The 20,941-nt window shown below is 45.1% G+C and overlaps 1 protein-coding gene across 2 annotated transcripts in view; it reads left to right on the top strand.

Moving 5' to 3' along the window:
• SAMD11 (sterile alpha motif domain containing 11) overlaps positions 1–20,941 on the top strand; it is a 115,884-nt gene that overhangs the window by 46,619 nt on the left and 48,324 nt on the right. For both annotated transcript variants that reach the window (XM_030463658.1, XM_030463657.1), the window contains 2 exons: positions 690–740; positions 18,055–18,179. In XM_030463658.1, coding sequence (XP_030319518.1) covers positions 690–740; positions 18,055–18,179 — 176 coding nt within the window. The remainder of the gene's footprint in view (positions 1–689; positions 741–18,054; positions 18,180–20,941) is intronic.

Below are 20,941 nucleotides of genomic sequence, written 5' to 3'. Positions count from 1 at the left end.
ATGTGGAGAAGCAGTGGTGGTCACAGACCTCCTTTGGTATCTGGGGGACACCGCAGACCACAGAAAGTCAAACATCTGCCTTAGCACCTCTGGGTTGGTGTAGATGCTGTCAAGTAGCAAGGGGCTAGGGGGGAGCAGACAATAAATCCTCAATCCCTTGGATGTTCTGTATCAATTTAGGAAATTGTTCATCTAAAATCTGCTATTCCTGCTTGTCAGCAGGCAGTGGCAGAATATGTGAAATTAATTTCCAAAGTGTGAAGATGCTAATAATTTATTTACAGCTGGGGCGGGTGAGGAGGAGGGACTCCAGTACAGACATATTTGGGTTTTCTTCATAAAATGTCAATGCTCAGCTCTTCCACTTCCTCTGAATGTATCCTATTAGTTGAAGCAGCATCTTGCAGTCCCTGCACCTACTAGAGAGACAACAGGCAGGAGAAAGAAGTTCTCTGGCCACTGTGCAGCACTGGCAGCAGTGTGAGCCCTGCTCAGGACTGGGATGTGTGTGCAGCCTGGCCCAGCACAGCACCCACAGCTCAGCAGAAAGCTGTAGTTGTGGGTGAAAGCTTGGAAGAGGGAGCTTGAGAGGACCATGGGTGGGTTGTCTGTATGGAGCAGAGCTTTTAAGTGGCAAGAGATGCAGTGTTCAGCATGTGCCATTGACCTCTCTGTTTGTTTGTTAACAGGATACACACCCACTGGGATTTAAACATCTCCTTCCGAGAGACCTCTTGCAGGTACCATTTTGGGGCACCCTCTTTGTATGGTAGGCTAAGAGTTTATGATCTGTTACTGGCATATGGATGCTGTTAGATGTAAATGAACATTTCTCACTGTCAGTGCTGTGGGGCTTTTTCCCTTCCTCCTTTGTTCCTCCTTCTCCCCTTACCACATACCCTTCCTTTTGTTTTTATTTTGGGGAAAGTTGTCTTTGGGAGGGAAACAGTGTCTTTTATGTTGGAAAAGAGAACTGATTAGACTTTTAATGAAAACCCATGATGAGTTTTGATATGTTTATGCTGGTCCCTTTTGGGAAGGGTGCAAGGTTGGGGTTGGCCAGGTCTATTTCCTGACATGAGAGACCTGTATCTCATTTGCAAAAGTGATTCTTTGCACAAAAGGCTCATTGAAAGCCAGACTGATGCTCCTGAATCACTCAGGAGTTGCAGCCTTGTGCTTAGCAAACTTAGAGCAGTGCTGCCTTCACAGGAGGCCCTGTGCCTGCCAGTGGCGAGAATCACTGGGTAGCAGATGCTTTAGATAATATCACACCACTGAGACATCCAGGTCATGCAAAAACTTCTGCCTGTAGACCATCCAACTGCTGTAGTGGGAAGAGCCTTTCTTGCTCCTAAGGCTCGACGAGCTGCTGGCCTCTCCATTGCCTCACACAAGAGCAAGCTGAGCTTCTCTCTGTGGGTGTGTCCCACCTTTATTGGCCCCCTGGTAATAGGGGTCCTGCCCTAACCAGGCACAGGTGGACTCACACCCACTCTTTGGCAACTCGAGGCACCTGGTTTATCTTGTTTCTCTACAAACTGCAGTATTGAAGTATGAAGTATTGAAGACAACAGGACTCAGGATTTTGCAGTGTGAGGTATGAATGGGGTGAAGGACAGCTGGGAAACTGCAGGGCAGGAGTGCTTACAAGTCAGCTTGGGAAAAAGTTCATTCAAAAATTGACAAGTGTTTTACAAAGCCTAAAGAAAAGAAACAACATAGAAGCCTGAATTGTGAGAGGAGAAATACTGCCAAACCAGTGTGGCATATTGGTTTTGAAAACTGGTTTCCTGCAGTAACAGATACCCTAAGATGGTGGCAGTTAATAAATTGAAGGTATCCTGTTACAAACATGAATATTCCTTTGTAACCTCTGGGTCAGTTGATGGTGCATTTTCTTAATGCGTTGCTAGCAGTCATAAACATTCCTAATCCTCTAAAAATATTCCTGTTTGCTGCTGTGTTTGCCTCTGCCCTGGAAAAAGAAAACAGGAATTTTGAAATTTCACTTTTATACTCACAGTTGCCACATCTGAGGGAGACAGGCTGGCAGGTACTGCTTGTTTTCTAAATCAGGAGAAATTAATCCACGCAGCTGGCAAATTTCTTGGAGTGCATAGCCCAGGAGGCAGATGGGGTGCAGAGCAGTCCTGGTTCTGGCTCTGCTCCATATATGTGTGGTTACTGCAGAAATCAGGATCTGGTCTATTGGATCTGCTTGCAAACAGCAGTTCACTCATAACTTTTTGTTTTGCTAAAAGTAGTTTCTGACACAATGGGTAATCCTCTTGTTCAGTTAGAGATATTAAAAAAAAAAAAAAAGTAGGAAGTTATTACTACTGCTGCTGCTTTTATTTGTAGAAGTGCTCACTGCATGCAGGCCACTTCACAAACATTTAAGAAACGATTAATGCTCTGTAGAGATCAGATTGCCTGGACAAAGTGCAAATAATTTTATCTGATGACTTTTGTGACAAGACTTAATGTGTGTAAGACTTGGTGCAGCAAATACAGTGTTTGCTCAAGAGAACATTGGTTAAGAGCTTTGAGAGACATTCCCATCAGTGCTGCAGCTGCTGGGGACATTTCTCTGTTACATCTGCAAGCCTCAGGACGTTTTGCAAATGTAAGCACTAGTGACAGGAGCAGAGTATTAGAAATTGTATCCATCTCCACCCCCCAAATGCAGTGCTAACAAGGGTTGCCCCTCTGCTGTGGGCTCCCCAAAAAACCCCATGGCACCAGAGTGCAAGTGGGCAGCAGAGGAGTGAAGTCTAAAGAGTCTGTGTCATTTTCACCCATTGACACCTACCCACTCCCCCCCTCAGCCTGAGGACAGTTTGGGCTGTTGTGTTGGCAGGAATGGTTGGTAAAGGTCCCAGCCTGAGCTGTGCACCTGGAGAGACAAATCCATCAACATTTAACTGAGTGCCAGAGCAGGAATAAAAGTCTTGGCATCCCCATAGGGCTCAGGGGAGGCAATGAGGAGTGAAGGCTGGGAAGTCTGGACTGATTCATGCTCCACCGGGGCACAAGTGAGAGCAGAGGTATTCACTCATTTTTAAGTTAAGCACAGACTTTGGCCTTGAAGCATGAACCCCCATAATTCCTAAGATTTGCAATATTAAGAGTACAAAAGCCCACTCTGAGCAGTAAGGATCTAGAAGCCAGTCTAGAAGGCAGATCTCACCCAGCACCCCTACCAAAACCAGCTGAAGTTTTTTGTATGCCACCATTTAGAATAAACCCCCTGGTTTGTTGCCATAAGCTTTTTGGGACTCTACAATACAAAAGAATAGATTCCTTCCAGGCAGACCCTTCCATGATAAATTTCACCCAAGAGCAAAGTTTTGTGGCTGAGTTATAAACTCCAAAAAGGCAGAGGTTTGTATTGGAAGTGCTGACACAAGCCTTAATTAAAAGCATATGAACAACAATTCAGCAGTTTCAACAGAGTGGCAACTAAGGGTGCAAACACCTTCAGAAATTAGAATACCTATCTTGAAAAAAAATTATTATTCTGCACTTGCAATATGTCAGATAAATTAATGCTCTGATTTTGGTGTTAACAAGTATACATCTTGGGCTTCCTTAGCTTAGCAGTTATTCTTTTCAGTTTAGCTGTGTCCTGACAGAAACATTGGTAGCTCCTCCTGGATACAGAAGTTTTGCTTTTTCAGCCTAAACATTTAGTCCAGCTATAAAAAATTGTGCCCATCCTCCAGGTAGTGCAGAAGAAAACAGCAGGTGTTCTGCTGGTGAGTGAAGGAAGTGATCTGTGTGTTTATGCGCACGGAACAGAAAAAGGTTGTGTGTATTTAAATGACCCTAAATTGCCACACAGCTCTGTAAAACATCTGGCATATCTAAAATACATCAGAGGGTGACAAAAGCACCCTGTAATTCAGCATAATTCAGCACATGGGAGTTGCACAGGTTACCCCAAACCATGTGAGGAAATCTGTGGGAATCCATAGAATCACCACGCTGCTGTAAATCAAGGTTTGAGAGCTGCCATCCCAATTTCCCTGCCTCTTTGTCAGAAGTTTGCCTTTGATCTTCCATTCCAAGTTGTCAGGGGAAACCTGGATTCGTTGGATTTAGCCATCTCAGAATTGCTGTCTGCCTTACCCTGGATAAAAAGACATTTAATTGGGGTACAAATCAATCTGTGTTCAAAGAACTGAAAGCTGGAGATAGGGGAATTGTCCTGAAGGGTGAGATTAGGATCTCTCCTGGCTTTGCCAGGTGCTTTGCTCCTTTCCCTTGTAAACTTTGAAGTTAATCCAGGTTTGAGTTTCTGTTTACATCCTTGTCTTCCTTTCAAACTGCCTTGTTAGGGTAAAATTCCCTTGTATGGATGCATTAAGCAAATCAGGCCAAGTGGAAAAATCAGGTGAAAAATACATGGGAAATGGGAGAGGAGAAGCAAACTAAAGGGGAATTCACTGATTTAGCTCATTCCTTTGGAAAGATACATGGGGAGAGAAAAGTAAAGCAGGAGAGGAGAATGGAAAAGCAGCTGAACATGTCAAGGCTGATCCTGACTCAGCAGAAAGGCTGTGTGAGGCAGGTGATGCCATCCAGTGTTAGAGCATCCTGCTGCTCTGTCCTTTAAGGATTGATACAGGATGGCTCCTGGGCTTTCAGTGTATTTATTTGTTTGTTTGTTTATTCATCCTAGTAAGCTTTTCCCTTTTAATCTTGGAGACCTGAAGTAGGTGACAAAACAGCAGCTGGAAAGTTAGATATGACCCCACAACATTTTCAGTCTTCCACTGGCTTCTAAAAGAGCTGCTGGTTGTCAGATGAACACCTTTAAGTTACAGCAGAACAATCAGACAGTGGCAGAGCGACAAGAGTGCCTTCAAATGGGGACCTGCCTTCACCCTTCCATATCAGTCACTTGTTTCTGCCTCAACACCAGTAGGCAGTAGGGCTGGAGCAGTGGCCCCAAGTGAAGAGAACGAACGAGTCAGATTTTGCCCATCTGATTTGAATCAGGACAGAGAAGACTGGTGAGATACCAGGTCACCCTGCAGAGCTGTTTGTGTAACTTGGGATGACTTTGAGTAAAACTGTGGAGCTGACTCTTGAGTGCATGCTATGGAAAGCTTAAAAAAATCCCAGTGAAAGACCACAGAATGTATCAACTGTGACTTCTGGATTGATAAGGGGAAGGTGCTTATTTAACAGGAGGCTGAATTTGGCCCTTCCAGATTATTTCTGATGTGGTTTTGGGATGCAGACTGCTTAAGAAAATGCTTTAATCCTCATCTCAGCAGACTCTACAAAGAGCTCTCACCTTTGTAACTCTTCAAGCTGTGAACCAGGACGTGCTTCCTGAATGTAAAGCCAATAAATACAAGGAAGCTCTTGGCTAATGCCACTGTTGGCAGTCAAGGCATGGCTTGTGGAGACAATATGTTGGAAGAAAAAGGCTTTCCAGATGGTTGAAGTCAGTTTGTTCATCAAATGGTGACATACCTGTTTGGTTTTAGACAATAGCTGAGCAATAATTTAATGGATGTGTTCTTTTGCTTAGCTGGAAGAAGATAAGTAAAGTAAATCCACACCAAGTCCACAGAGTTGATAGAAATTAAGAATGTTTTGTGTCAGAATGAGGAGCATTTGGGAAGAAACCAAGCCCCCAGTTCTTCAGAAAAAAAATAGGAGCAACCTTTCTTTTTACCTGTGTTTACCTACTGGTTTGCTAAAAAGTATTGTTTAATCCCAAATAATTATTTCATCATTATTTTATTAGCAGTACTTTTTACTCTTACATTCATTCCCAGGAAGCTTCATGTGGCTGTAGGGATGGGTTAGGGAAAGGAGACCATTTATATATTAGCAGAGGTTCAGGGAAATGGAAAAGGTAAATAAATAAAGTAGCTGATAAACTAACTAGTTTTAGCTTTCATTTTAAAGCAAGAAGAGTACAATTATATTTCAAATCAGGTAGGTGAGAAAAGCTGTGAGATACCTATAAAACAAGAGGGAATGTTTAAACAAGAGTGATGCTTGCAGTTATCCCCACTATGTTGTCATCTCTTTAGTGTCTGTGTTATGGGGGTGTGGGTACAATGGGCCTTTTGTAGGGCAGCTGCAGTGATTCTGGAGCATGTGAGGGCATCTCAAGACCTTGGTGTATTGCTGAAATACACATAAGCTTGGTTGTAGCTCTGAGGATCATTCCTGATACATTTCTGCTGCATACAGGAATTGCAAAGAGAACAGCATCCCTCTGCTTTTGGATTGTGTGTTGGATCAAAACCTCAAGGGTATGTTTCTGGAACAGGACATTTTCTGACCACTCTCTTCACACCCTACTGTGAAGTTAAAAAGATTCCAATGTAAGTCTGTCTTGTCCTTAATACACTCAATATCTGAACGATTCCTGTAGATCCTCAGCTCCTACTGCTCAGTGTCTAAACTTCTACCCTCTCACCCAGTTAAAATCACTCATCTGAGTATTTTAATATTTCATCAGCTCAAAGCAGGAGGCTTAATGAATTGAGAAAATGAGGAGAATTTGGGATCTTTAAAGAGACCTTATGTCTGTTAGGCACAGCAGCTGCATGTCCGTGACAATTTTTTTTTTGTTGGCAGAGCAAAACATTTTGATTTGTCTGCTACTGAGGAACATTGGAATGCAGCATCTAAACTAGTGCAAAACTTCAGGGAATTCTCTACATGTCAGCAGGACAAGCCCATTGATTTTGGTGCAAATCAGATGTACCAAGAAAACCTGCCAGGAAAAAAATCAGGACATCCAGGCTGAGGAATTGTTTGGCCTTTCCCTGCACTTGCATGCACGCAGCAGGAGCAGCTGCTTGTCTTAAAACTGTGTTGGAAGTGCAGAATTCAAGATGCATTGGGCCCGTTTGATAGTTTTTCAGACTCAAAAGCATTCTGTGCATTCCTGCAGAGAGGTGGGCAAAGCTGAGGCAAAAATCTTTAGCATGGGCATCCCCTTGGCAAATGTTTTTGTGGTACCTTAGCAGATGGGCACATGGCAAAAATGCTGTCAGAGCAAGGTGCCAGCAATGATAGACTGGTTCTGCACTTCATCTCAGTGCTGTGTCTCTTCCCCCTCTCCAGTCCAGCATCACTATGGTGTATTTCCATCTTATTTTTATTTATGGGCTTGCAGAGAGCTGAATGACAAAGCAGAATTACAATAAAAACATCTTTATACTTATTTCCACCTAATTTTGGAGTTGCCAGCTCTACTGCTCATTTTTATGAACTGTCATGAGCATTAATGAAATGTTATGAGCATTTTTGCTTGGGATGTTGCAGGATGATTTTTGGGGGTTTTTTTCAAGCTGTGTCTGTAAGGAGAATTTGAGCTCTATGGCCATGGTTGGGGTTGGGATTTTCAGGCCTCACAGCTCATTCCAGCTGGTAAAATGTACTTACCCCTCCCTCTTTCCTCTTTTCCCTTCATTTGCCTTTCTCCTTTTTTTCCCTTTTCCCCTGTGTCTGATGGGTGATTTCTCATGGGAAGGTGAGGGTACCTGAGAGGCAGCAGTGGGTGCTGGTAAATTGTTGTCTGTCAAGGTCTGTGGAAGCAGATGTTTAAGAAGGACATAAAGTGACTGAGAGGTTCCTTTATCAATAATGAAGTTTTAAAAGGCAATCAAAAGACTGAGCAATAAAAATACATCAAGGAGGCCATGGAATGAGAGGCAACTGTGCCCTAATCTTTCCTTGTGGAAAATTATGCTTCTGCCTTCCATCTAGAGTACAAAATCTTCATGGGTATTGCTCACTTCCACAGTGCAGGGAGGTGTGGGTCTGTCCATCAGCTTCAGTAGATCCCATGCTGGATTCCTGAGTCACAGAGCCAGTCTGCACTTGGTCCAGAAAGTGCTGGCTATGAATGTCAGTCACCAGACCTAGGGTTTTGCAGCAGTCAGAGTAAGTTAAAGATGAACTTGGGCAATAAGGAGAGGCAGCCAGAAAATGCATCAGGAGGCAGCTTGCCTCATTGCTTGCAACACTGCAATTCATGAAGCAGCAGGGCAAGGGAGCTGAGGCTGCCCAGCTCATGGCAGAGAGGTCCTGAGGGGGATGAAAAGTGGGATGGGGAGAAGCAGTAAAGCACAGAGAGGTCTGGAGGCAGCCCCTCTGCTCCTCAGAGCTGCACATACACATTGCATACACATTGCTTGCTTCCAGCTTCTTTGCCTGGGGCTTATCTGCCCATCTCTGATGGAAAAGTGACACAGCCTGTCAGTGGGTCATGCTGCCTCTTGCTTAACAGGGAAACAAACTCTGCTGCTCCCTCTTGAATCTCTCCCAGCCCCATCTACTTCTTTATTAGTCACCTGATCAGAGCCTTCAAATCCTTGACCCAAATCCTCCTGTGCCCAGCTTTAGGTCTTATCCTGCTCCTGCTGTCCTGTCCACCGTCGACCTGAGAGGAAAGGTATTGGCTGTGTGCTGTGTGATTAGGGAGCTGCTGCTGGATGTTGTGAGCTGTGTGCAAGGTGATAAGCAGGAGGCAGGGAGGAGGGGGAAGAGCCCATGATCGTTCTGAGCTTGGAGCTTTCCCTGAGCCATATCCCTTCTCCCTTTCTGCTGACTCAGTGACCTGAGTTTTACTGCCCAGAGACGGTGACCTTGCCTGTCTGCTCAAGGACCTCTGGCACTCAAAGGCCATGCCAGGCCAAACCAAGACATGCTGAGGAGAAAGTTATTTTGCAGATTTCCTTCTCCCAAGTTGACTTTTGGTTCTGCTGGACTGGAAGCTGCTTAATCCTGCAGGGATGTGGTGCTGCATGTGTGGCAGGGAGTCAGCATGGTCATTTTGTAGAGGTTTGCATCCCCGTTGAGGAAGGAGTTGAGAGGATTCATCAGCTGTTGGGAATGAGCAGGTTATTTTATGCTCAAAGCACTCAATACAGTGTGGTTGGGGTTCTGAGAAGGATAGTCCCTACTTGCTTCCCTGTGGACAGAGGTCACACATTTTTTTCCCTCTGAGCTGCCACTATTAACTGGGAAGACGAGAGGGTGATTTTCTGACAGGTTCTGTGCAGGAGGTCAGGCGAGGTAGATATAACCATCCCTTCTGGGGTTTGAAATCAATGAACCTGTGATTAAATGGCCCACAGAGGCTGGACATTGCAGATTAAGGGAAAAGGAGTGATACTGGTGGCATTTGACGTGGGAGCTGTGGTGTTTCTCTTGCAGCAGCACAACAGCCAGCAGTCCCCAGGTCCTGTCCATCTTTCTGTGTCCTTTTAATGAGCCCCATGTTTACCTGTGCATAGCAGGGAGACAGAAGGTGGATTTTTTTTCCCAAGGGCTGGAGTGCATAGGTTTGGTTATTCATTTTGGTCTGGGTTTAGAAAAAAAAAAAAGAAAAGAAAAAAATTGATAACTGCAAAAATTGAGAGCCTTTAAGTGGTTATTTCACACCAGTCCTGACATTCCCGAGTTGTGCTGTTACATAAGGTTGTTTCTCAGAGCTGTAATGATGCAAGAGTATTTATAGACCAATCTGGGTTCTCCTTTTAATGGCTTCCATAAAAAGCTCATTATTCCCTTCACACAGTCACTGGCTGATTTACATGCTTCTCCTGTCCCTGGGTGTATGCTCCAGTTTGGGTAGCCCTGAGCGACACGCTTGCTGTCGGCTGGTTGCTAAATGACTCTGACAACAGCCTGGCTCTGACACTGCTCTGATCCTTCCACCAGAAACTTGTCTTTTGGGGAGGTGGTGGGGAGAGGAGAGAGGAGGTTGACAGAGAAGAAGAATCCACTTGTGTTTCTGCAGGTTCTGGTAATATTTTCATTTTCTTGGTGCTGCAAACTCTCATTCCTGGTGTGTTGACCTGGCCAGGCAAAGGACTTGGCCTGGTTAGAGAAGGTGCATGTGGTAGGGAGAAGGAAGTCATGGCAGAGTAAATACTCTGTGAATTTTTATACCAGAGCCACTAGTGAAATCTGCTCCTGAACCAGACTTGGGTATGGTCAGACTGTGAATGGAAAAGAAACCCTGTGTGTGTTCCTCAGAGAGACACAGGAGGGTTTATGCAGAGGAAGCACAGACACCCACCTGTGCTGATCTCTGTTTTCTCTGCCTTAATCGATGTCCTTGCATCTTTCCTTCTGCAAGCCCTGACATTCCTCCTTTTGCATATTGGATTTTTTTTCTTTATTGTAGGGAGGGGCAGGGGGTCAGGACAGTTTTATGGCAACTGTATTGATCAGTAAAATTTAATATAATCCCTGCACTTACTGTGTGATCGTTAAAGGGATGGAGAGCTGGTGAAACATATTTAAAAAGAAATATTTTTCAGTTTTATTTCCTCCTGTGCTACTTTTCTGAGTCTCTCTTCTCTTCCAAACCTGGCATCAGTCTCCTACTTTGCATTCCTTCAATGACAGTCATACATTTTTGACGGGGTTTTCACAGTTTGCCTTTGATTTGATCAAGTATTAGGGAAAAACTGTTATCCAGTCTGGTCTGGTGCTAGATTCATTCACCATTTCCTCAGCTACCTGTCTTGTGGTTTCTGGATCTATGCAGTTTTGTGTCTACTGAGAATATCACTCCCTCTTTTTATCTCAGATATATCTGCAACTCCCATTGCTCAAGTACCAGGTTTCCTCTTGGTGTCTAATGCCTCCCACTCACACCGTACCCCTGCTTCATCTTGTGTATGGAGAAGAGCAGCACAAAGCTGTCAAGTGCCGTGCCAGCAAAGTCTGGGCAGGAAACTGGAGCAGAAAAATGACAGCTTGAGATTCAAACTTGTGCTGAATTTCCTAACCACTGGCGCAGCCTTTGTTAGGGCACTGTGGAGCGGTGTTGCACCACAGGTGAAATACCTCCTCTGCAGAGTCATCTATGCTTTTTGTGCCTGGTGTCAGCACTGAAAGGTTACTGAGTGGGATCTTGCAGTTCAGACTGTGGGCAGAGCAAGGCAGGGCTGCCAGCAGGATGGTCAAGCTGTGAGAGGCACCCAGGGCTCAGTCTGGCTCACCTTGCCCGGAGGTTGAGGCATGGCATTTGGATGAGGTTATTGTTGCTCTTGCCCTCTTACTTTGGAGTGGGCTGCAGCAAGCAGGGAGTTAGCCATTATTGAAAATCATTTCAATTTTGACCAAATTTTCTCCTTCCCCTCTCCCTCCCCCTCTTTCCAATCACTCTTTGCAGTCACTTTGAACAGCGCGTTGGGAGAATCAGCAGACCCTGTGGGCGCCTGGCTGCCTCTGCGAGATGCAGAGACTCTGACACTGATTTATATTTTGGTTAATTGTCTCCATCCATTAGTCTCCTCATCCCTCTCCTTGTTAAAGATGCAGTTGCTGCTAATGTCTGTAAATGAAACACATTTAAAAGGCATTGCTCCCAGTCTGAATCTAGCTTGGGTTAACTATCAGTGGAAGCTGCCACCTCCTGAGGATCTCAAGGGGGTACAGCTCCCCTTGGTGCCCTACAGGGGCTGGGGATTTGGCAGCACCTCAAGGAGCCAAGAGCCTTAGGTGTATGCCCCACTTGTGCTGGCAGGGGTGTTTTCAGAACCAGGCTTGGAAGATGACTTTCAGGAGTTATAAGGGACTAGTTTGTTGAGGCCATTTGAGATGGAAGAGAGGTGACTGGAGAGGGGGTCCAAATGCTGGTCAGCAAGAGGACCAGGGGAGAAAACAAGACCAGAAGGGGTCTTGGAGCAATATCTGCTGGCTTCAAACACTGCCAGTCAAAGGGTTATGGTGCAGATGTTGCTCAAAAAAAAAAAATTATTATTATTCCCAGAAGTCAGTCACAGAGGATTGCTGCACGTCTGGTTACCACAGCTTCCCTGAAAGGGTTTGCTCCTAATTCATTTATATATCCCAAGGGACAGCCACGCTTAGCAAATCTGACAGTTCAGTGGCAGTCCCCATGATAGACTTCTCCTTCCCTGAGCACAGGTTGTGGCTCATTAACCAGAGCAGATGACGTTGCTCGTGCAGCGTGTGCCAGGAATGACAGCACTGCTGGGTTAGCTGTCCTGCAGGTGCTGCTCTGCAGACTCCACAGATGAGTCAGTGGATTTCTGTGGCATCTTGTCCCAAACAGACACCTTCTGTCTGGGTGACGTTTCCACCAGTTGTTGATGTGGCTGTCTCTCCCCTTGAGTGCCTTTTCCTGTAAGTGATGCAGCAATTGATTGAGCCCATGCTGCCAGTACAGAAAGTCTCATCAAAGCAACCAGCTTTGGGGGAGACAGAGGACCAACTAGTTCTGTTAGTGCATCAAAGCATTCATAGACAACATCAGCAGTGCTTTGGTTTCTCCTCCAGAGGTAATTTTTGCAGCCATTAGTTATTACTACTTCTCACTGCTGCTTTGCAGACTGAGCTCCTTCTATCAGAGCACTGGAATTTTAGACTATCAGCTCAGCTCTGTATCTGAGCTGCATGGTTATCTCTGTCATCCTGACTATGCTCCCAGTATCCTGCACGAGTCTTCAGGGGGTTTGGGTGTGAGGTTTTAGAACGTGGAAGACTTTTTGTTGCTGTTTCCCAGACCTAGCCTGGAACCTTCTGCAAGTGCCCCCAGTGCCACCCTCCCTGCAGTTTTCTGCTGTTGTCAGTGTAACAGGTCAAGTGTGCAGTGTGTTCAGAAATACTCTCCAAGGTTAGGTGGCTTTTTGCTTTAGAGAGCAGCTTTCATTGCATCCTATGTCCAGCTAAGTGACCATTTAGATGTGGCTTTTAATGCTTGCAGCAGGAGTGGCCATTTCTGCCATTGCAGCTGATCTCAAAGCTACAGAGTTGGCCTTGAGGGAAGTGTAAGGTACTGCTAGGGAGCTGCTTCGTTCTTTCTTAGTGGGAGGGACATCTTTGTGATGATGGGATCTCACTGCTTTATCAAGAATCATTATACTCTTTGTCACACAAGATACTCATCTTTTAAAAATATTTTATTCTTCTCCACAGCTGCTTAGTATGATGTTGCAAAAATAGGACAATGGATTCAAATAGAGATCGAGCAACAGCATATCAGCTGTAATTGAAAAAGCAACAACATGACTGTATCTTTACTAGATATATTTTAATTCACTGTTCAGATACAGGACAGGGTATATTTCAGTGTTCTGGTCTGAAGTTAAATGTGTATTGGATTTGAAGTTTGGACTCAAAAGTCTTGTAGTGCTGCAAGTTCTTTTGTAGAACCATGCCCACCAAAATAGCAGAAATACCTGAAAAACATGTCTTGTGATCAGAGCTTCAATCATCCTGAGCCAGAAAAAAGGTCTTAGGAGACTGCTAGTAGCACTGGTCACTTCCCAGTTGGAAAGCAAATCTGGATGTGGCCAACCAGCCCTGTGTCTTCTGGAATCCCTGACAGTCAGTACTCTGTTTCCTGCCTTTCATTTTCCTGTAAGAGCCAAACTTGCTGCTCTGAGGTGGAAGTGCCCAGACAGTCAACCCTCAGAACATGCTCCCCTGCTGCTTGGAAACATACCTGTATTAGTGCAGGTCCCCAAACGATTAATTACCAAACCCCATGCAAACTGAATGTTGCCATGGCAACCTGCAGCCCTACAGGAGGCTATTTGTCTCCTCCCTGACCTTTCAGGAGATCTGTATCTTGCTCAAGCCCCCTTCTCTAATCCGGTTTTTAAAATATAATATTTATGCTACTGGAAGGGATCAGACCTCTGTAATCAGATTGTGTGTGCATGTGTCAGTGCATGCATGGGGGAGCAGCCTGCGTTATAGGGTCCCAAGGGAGCAGATAAAGGAAAAGCAGAGTGGGGGTTCTGCCCTGCCAGGGCTGCAAGTGAGCACATGAGTGGATTGATGGGCATGGGGAATCCTTCACATGGGAAGGAACAGCCTCTCCAATCCCCCCAGTGTAGGCTCCTTCCCACAGAGTTGTGCTCTGGCTGGTGAGGGCTTCAGACCAAGCAGACACATTTTAGGCATTATTAGCTGTGTGTTGGTGTTCCCAAAGCAGGTGTTCTCCTCTTCAGCTGAAGTCCTGCAAGCTGGATATGCTTTCACCTCTTGTGTTCTCTCTAAGGGAAGGACCTTTACTCCTTTATTTTTTACCCTGAGCCCATGGGTTTGTTGCCTGTTTTGTGTGTGATGACACGTCAGTGTGAGCCAGTTAGGTGGAGGCAAAACCAGCAGTTTTCCTTGTGAAAACACTGTCCTGTTCTCTGAGCAAGTTGAACTCACAAACACCTGGTGAGTGGGGCTGAGGGAGCGGCCTCGTGTGCTGCACGCCTGCAAGATGGGCTGAACCGGGCCACTTTTACAGGACGTGGGCACACAAATCCAGAGCCAGCAATTAGGGGTGAAGCATGGGACACAAGTCAGTCACAGGGGACTGCAGTAGGGGGGTGGAGGAGCAGCAGAGGCCCCTGGCAGCCCCGCACAGCTCTGGGCGCTCACCCCACGCAGCTGCCACCTCCTCAGAGCCACGGGGCCGCTGCTGAGGGAGCGCAATGCGACTTGGGCTGAGGTAAGGGCAGGCTGCGGTGTTCAAAGTGCTGTTCTCTTGTAGTGAAATAGAGATTTTTAATTTTTTTTTTCTTTAGGAAAGCTTTTTGAATAGGAACACATTTCTAGGAGTTTTATGGGGATGGGAGGTGGTGTGGCTGCCCTGTGCAGCCTGGCTGAGGCTTTCTCCTCAGGGCTGGGGGCAGAGAAAGGGCCTGGGCAGGGCTGAGCTGGGGAAGAGTTCGGCCAGGATGGGCTTAAAACTCATATTTTGCAACTTTTGGTGCCTGGACTAAGCAGATTTCCCCAAGCCTGTGGTAGTGCTGTGTTGTTTGTGCTTCTCCTGCAGTGAGGTTTCAGGGTTGAGGGTGCAGTTGTGGTGCTGCGGGTCCAGGGCAGCGAGTGTGCAAAATAAAAAAGGTTATTTCTGAAAAGTGTGTTAGCTGGGCAGAGCCCTTCTTCCAGGCTGAGGTATTGGGTGGTAGAGTACCAGCAGAACTGAGGTGCCATTAAAATTTAAACATCCACTGTTAAATGTCACTGAGGTGAAAGCAGTTAGTTAGGCTTTGCTCTGTGGAGACTCAGGAGGGCCTCTTGTAAAAATGATGTTTGTTTGCTGTCTCACACAGTCATGGGCAATGGGGAGCTGGTAGAGCTCTCAGTTGCAGTACCAAACCTTGCGTTTTATTCTGTTGATCCCTAATGGTGGTAGAAAGTCCTCTCTGGCCCAAGGGGAGCCTTACACAGGTGTGGACCTTATGGAAGGGTCCCATCACTGGAGTCTGCAGCTGTGTGGAACTGAAACACACAAATACAGCAAACACCTAGGACCAGCTTGGCCTACAACATTTAAAAAAAAAATGCTTAAAGTCTTCACCTATGCAGAAATATATTTCAAATTTTCATAAGAAGCTCTGGTTGCCATTCACTCTTTTCTCCTGCTAAGGCTAAGCCCCAGCTATAAGATACCTCCCTTTGTGCCAGGTGTAGAACAAGCCCAGAACACAAAGGCAGTCTCTGTTCTGAACCTCCCATGTACTAAGGCAAAAGGAACAGCTCCTGGGGACAGTTTGATGTGTTAAAAGCTGTCTCAGCCTGTTTGCCTTATCTCTAGACTTCCCTTTCCTCTCAGTGTCACCTTGGTGTTCAGTTTGCCTTCTGCAAATGTATTCCAGCAAATCCATGTTTTCCTGGGATCCTGACTGAATTGAATTCAAAGCCTGTAGAGTGTATCTGTCAGCCCTGTGGTATTTGCTCATGTGTGGAGTTATGACTTGCTAATGCACCTTTGCATCCATGATGATTATAATTTTAAAGCCATGGAAAATCTCCTAAACATCTCTATTGGGGAAGAAAAATATTCTGCTCTGGTAATATTTTCTTCTATATAGATCTCCTTGTTTTCATTTACAGTGGATATATCACAATGTTCTGCACTTTTGTGTTTTGGAGAATCAAGTCACGTTAAGAAGTCACTGTGCTCTTTTCCAGAAAGAAGAGGTAGTTGCATTTAGTGTAGTGGATTAAACCATTCTTTCTCCTGGCTCTCTTAATGTGTGTACATATCAGAGGTGTTTTGGGCTCGATTGGGATGCAAGACACTCTGCAAATGCAAAGATGTAATTATGCCATTTTTCTCTTCCTACTCCCTGCCTTCCTCCCTCTGCACTTCTGCTCATCTCCTCCGCCCTTTCCTGAGCATTGTGCTGATGGCAGCGTTTATCTGCATTTGTCCTCTGTCCCTGACATCCAGTTATTGATTGGCATGATTAAAAAGAACTGATAATCACTTCACATTAATCCCATAAATTACTTAAGACACCAAAATATTTGCATAATGCATCTTAAAGGTGGCAGCTAAAAGAGGATAAGACCCAGAACTTCTTGGCACAGGAGAAATGGGCTTCCCACTCACCTGTGGGCTTGCTTAAGTAATAAGCAATCTGCTTGCATAAGGAGGAATCTGAACTGGTTTAGCGGAGGAAGATGCAACGGGTGCTCAAAGGCTTTGAGATCCAAGCATCCGATCTCCTGGCTGAGCCTGGGGGTGGGGGGAACAGCAGGGAACATGACAGTGGCTGCTGAAATGAGAGTCTGTTTTTGTCTGCTGCATCTTGTGAAAATCTGGAGCCAGACGCCTGCTGAAAGTACCTCTGTCTAAAGACTTTCTGTCATAAACTTATCTGATTAGCAGAGAGCTAGACGACAGATTAGCCCCTGCTTCTGCACTGGGAATGGGCTCTCTGGAGCAGATCTGCTTCTGTTGCTAGTGCTGATAGCCTGTAGGTGGGGGTGCAGCAGGTGGGGAGGAGGTAAGGGGGGGATAAGAGGAGGATATTTAAGGGAAGATGATTGCTAGGTGATTCTGCAGATAATGCACCCTCCGGGTTGTCCTACTGGTCCCAGGTGAGGACACCCTCCTCTGCACCAGTGGTCATGTGCTGTGTGTCACAGCAGCACAGAGTGGGTGCACTTGTCATGTGAGTAGAGGTTGGGAAGGAACTGTGAATGTGGGAGGGAGGGCAATATTTCTAATATGTATAATTTTTGAAAGTGTTTTTGGTTCTTTTGGCAGTCATCTTCCATTTAGAAAGAGGAGAAGAAGAAAAATAACCACATTTAGCTTGGGGCAAGCACCTCATGTTAGAAGGAAGGGTAATTTAGCATAGATTGCAAACAACCAAAAGGGAAACATTCCAGCATTTCCATTTAGTATCATGTATACGTTTTAGCTTGTTTTTCCTCTTTAGTGTTTGTATATCATTTATTCAGAAATATTTTGCAAGTGGATAGCGATTTGCAAACAAAAGCATTTACCAGCTGAACTGCAGTATCTGCTACAGTGAATGTCTTTTTGTGTTTGTGTTCTTCTTCTCCACAGAAAGAAAATAAAAAAAGGAAAAAGGACTAAACTAGCCTACTTAGCAGCAACTGATGCAAGGGTAACAGGCTAAATAATGCTGTAATGCTCTAGTATGTTCTCTTATCCAAGGAGGAAAGGAGCTTTGTTTCAGGATCTGTGAGACTGAAGAATTGCAAATTAGTTTTGTAAATAAATCTGTACCCTCATCTCTGAGTAATGCTGATGGCTGGATTCATCTCTTAAAAGAAAAACTTACTCAATTACATAAAGTAGCTTTGTGTTCTAAAAGTGATGGAATGGAAAAACTTTTATTCAAGAATAGAAGGGTGGCAACTGATAGAAAACTATCAGTTATTTCGGTTCAAGGTTCCTATTAATTCTGAAATAGATCTGCCAATTCCTACACTTTCAGTTTTTCCATCTGAGATGCAAGTTCTGGCCCACGCAAGTTATATCTGGCAAAAGTGAAATCAGGAGCTCTGTCAGCTGCAGAGTCCTTTATGGGAAATCAGAGTGCTGTTTGGGAAGTGCTTTGCACTCAGTCTCTGCTCCCCCAACCCAGAGGAGGTTACCTGGGAACCTGATGGGTAGGAGGGGGAGAACCTTTCTTGTAATCCAGCCATGTCACGGCAAAGAGAAGAGCCCGACGTGCACACACACGTCTGACACACACAGAAATCAATTATCTGGTGGCAAATGGGATTTCCTTAACTTGGTGCTTTTCTGCTCTGTTGCAGCCGTGATAACGACCTCTCCACTATCATCTCCAACCTGCATCAGAGCCGTCAGCTAGTTATGCCAGAGACCCAGAGCCGTTGTGAATTCAAGAGAAACAGCATCGACATTGGCTTGGGAGCAGCAGGTAAGCAGCTGGAGCAGGTCCTGCTGGTTTGGGTTTGTTGGCTTTGTTCCTCTCTTCCACCCCCTCAGCTGTTCCTTTTTGCAGCAGTTGGTTTTTCTGCAGCTGTTTGTGTTACACTTTGGAGTGAGCTATACGAAGGCTTTTAATATTCTGGCTAAAGATTAATATGGAAAGGATTTCATGGTGATGTTAAAGACCTTCCGGAATCTCAGCCCTGCATTGTTCTCAATCCTCGTGGTCTCTGTTAAAGTACTAGCAAAGGAGCTTGTGCCAGCAAAGAGGTGAAATGTCCCCAGCGTTAATGTCAAGTGAAGCAGAAAGGCCTTGCAGAGAGCATGGTTTCATTTGTAATTTCATTAATCAGAGGTTCCCTGTGCTGCCTCTGCACCTGCCAACTCCTTTGTGAGCAGGTTTGGTTTTGAAGCTACCTGGCTTTTTTGAGAAATTAATTGGTTTCAAGTTAACGTGGTAGAACCAAAACCACTCCTAGGATCCTGCACTGTCTCTCCAATCTATAAGGGAGCTGTGGGCAAGGATGCTTTGGTGGTAGACACACATCAGTCAATAAGTGAGGCACTGGTAATGAACTAGAGATCTGCTTGTTGTTTGCAGAATCTACAGATTACTCTTGATGAAAAATAAAAGTTGAAGGAAAACTAGGAGTGATGCTAGTTTTTATATTGAGTGATCCCTGTCCTTCCAAATCAGAAATGGATCTCTCTGAGAATGTTAATGTGGGCCTCTTCTGAAAATCTGCATGTTTGTGGTTTTGTTCATGTTTTCTTGAAAGCCATTCTGTTGGCTGTGTAACTTAACCCTGGCTCTGAAGGGAACACTGCATCTAATACCCTTTGGGAGTGTCTTTGGAGGATCTTCAGTAACATAAAGCGTACCTGGCTGGCCCTTTGCATGAAGTCTGAGTCCTTTCCAGGGAGGTTTCTCCTGCCTGCAGTGGAATTTGTACTTCTGTGACTGCATTTGCAGTGAAGTGTTCAGTCTTGATGTGCTGTGCTGAACTGGGGGATTGGTGAGATGGCTGTAAAGCTGCCATGGGCAGCTCCCACTCTTTGCTTTCCCAGCTGAATTTCCATATTCTGTTTGTTAACCAATCTCCACAGCCCCTTCCCCTACACAGCTCTAAGTGCCAAACTGGCCAGAGAGTTGCATTTTTCTGTATGACCTGCTTATGTCTCAGCTGCTTGTGTGTGTAAAGTGATTTTTAGTATCGTTGGCTTTACAGAGAAACTGCTGGGCTTGATCAGTATTGTTGAAATTCTTTGAGATGCATAGCATTCCAGAAATGCAAAGGATATTTTCCATTCCCATTAGTGTTAAGCAGTAGAAAAGATGAAATGTAGGGAACCTCATTCTTATTTGTTAGATTTTCTGCTTCAGTTTCTCTGGTTAGCTTCTTAACCATCAGAAACAGTCAGAATTATAAAGCACAGGCCCTGCACACATGTTGTGGCAGTGAGGACAGCAGTGCTTGGCTCTGACCTCAATGGAAGTCTGAGCAATGAAACAGAAGAGGGCTCATTCACACAAGAGACCACCAAGCAACTGACAGAGCTTTTCAGGACAATACAGATTTGATGTGTCTAACAAGTTAACCAGCAAGAGTAGGTGGGAGGATGGTGGGGAGATTAGTAATCTTAAGAGAGAGGGGGAATTGTAACATCTCCACAGGGGCAGTTTTAATGCTGGTTTTTCCCTGCTCTCTGAGCTGGCTCACTCCACATGCCTGTTTGATTAAGGGAAGGCTCATTTGCCAAAGTCTACCCAGAACCTGCCAGCTCTGGCTTTAGAGCATGTGCTGAACTGGTACCTGTGTCACCACCTTCTGGACATGGAAGTCAAGGGAGCAGAAACAAAATGTGCTGGGATTTGTAGTTGATGTCAATTATTTGGTTTATGTCTTGGTTCTGTTTGTTTTTACTGGCAGGGGAGAATGGTACAACTAACTGCTACATATTCAGACAGTTAGTGTTGGGGCAGTCTGAAGGACTGGCTGTTAGTTAAATCAATTAGTTACAACAATAACGGAAAAAGAAATGTGCCCCCAGTTGTCTGCTGTTTGCATTGAGTGCCTTTGAGAACAATACTGTGTATTTGGGTTGTGAGAATATTACCCTCAAAGAGGTGTTTGGAGATGGACAGTATGGAATAAATGATGTTAATGCTGGTGTGTTTAAAAACTCCCACATCACTCATGACTATAAGCTGCAGTGCTCTCACAGTAAGTTGGAATCTGCTGTTAAAATGTTTTCTGTCAGTGGTTTAGCATTTATGGTTTGCAGTTGGGCAGACAGTCCCAGTCAGTAGAAGCTGAACACTCTGGAGTTGCTCAAAGTGCAAATTCTACACCCTGGCGGGTGTAGCAGCCCACAGGGGGGTGCGTGCCAGCCCTTTGGGACAATAAACCCAAAGGAGGTGCAGTCTTAGAACTTGGCTGGGACTGAAAAAGTCACCGTGTTTTGGATCTTGTGAAGCTCAAAGAGTCATCAAAACCAAATAGCTGCTCTATCAGCTGCATCACTTGGGTGTGATTAAGACCAGTGTAGTGACTGGTAAATTTAGCATCTACAGAAATCTCTGTTAGCAAATGTAAGAGTTATTGTGCTTTGAAAAGACACATAAAAAACCCGAAAGACACTGCTAAAGGAGAAAGGGAAGCAGCTGGGCTTCCAGCAAGTAAAGTTTCATCAGTAGTGTTGGACAAGGTGCATTGTGTCTTCCACCAGTTTTTGAATAATTTGTAGAGG

The sequence above is a fragment of the Calypte anna genome, chromosome 21 (genome assembly GCF_003957555.1).
Source record: "Calypte anna isolate BGI_N300 chromosome 21, bCalAnn1_v1.p, whole genome shotgun sequence".
Classification (NCBI taxonomy): Eukaryota; Metazoa; Chordata; class Aves; order Apodiformes; family Trochilidae; genus Calypte; species Calypte anna.
The sequence above is the reverse complement of the archived record's forward strand: the minus strand, read 5'-3'. Positions and strand labels throughout refer to the sequence as shown.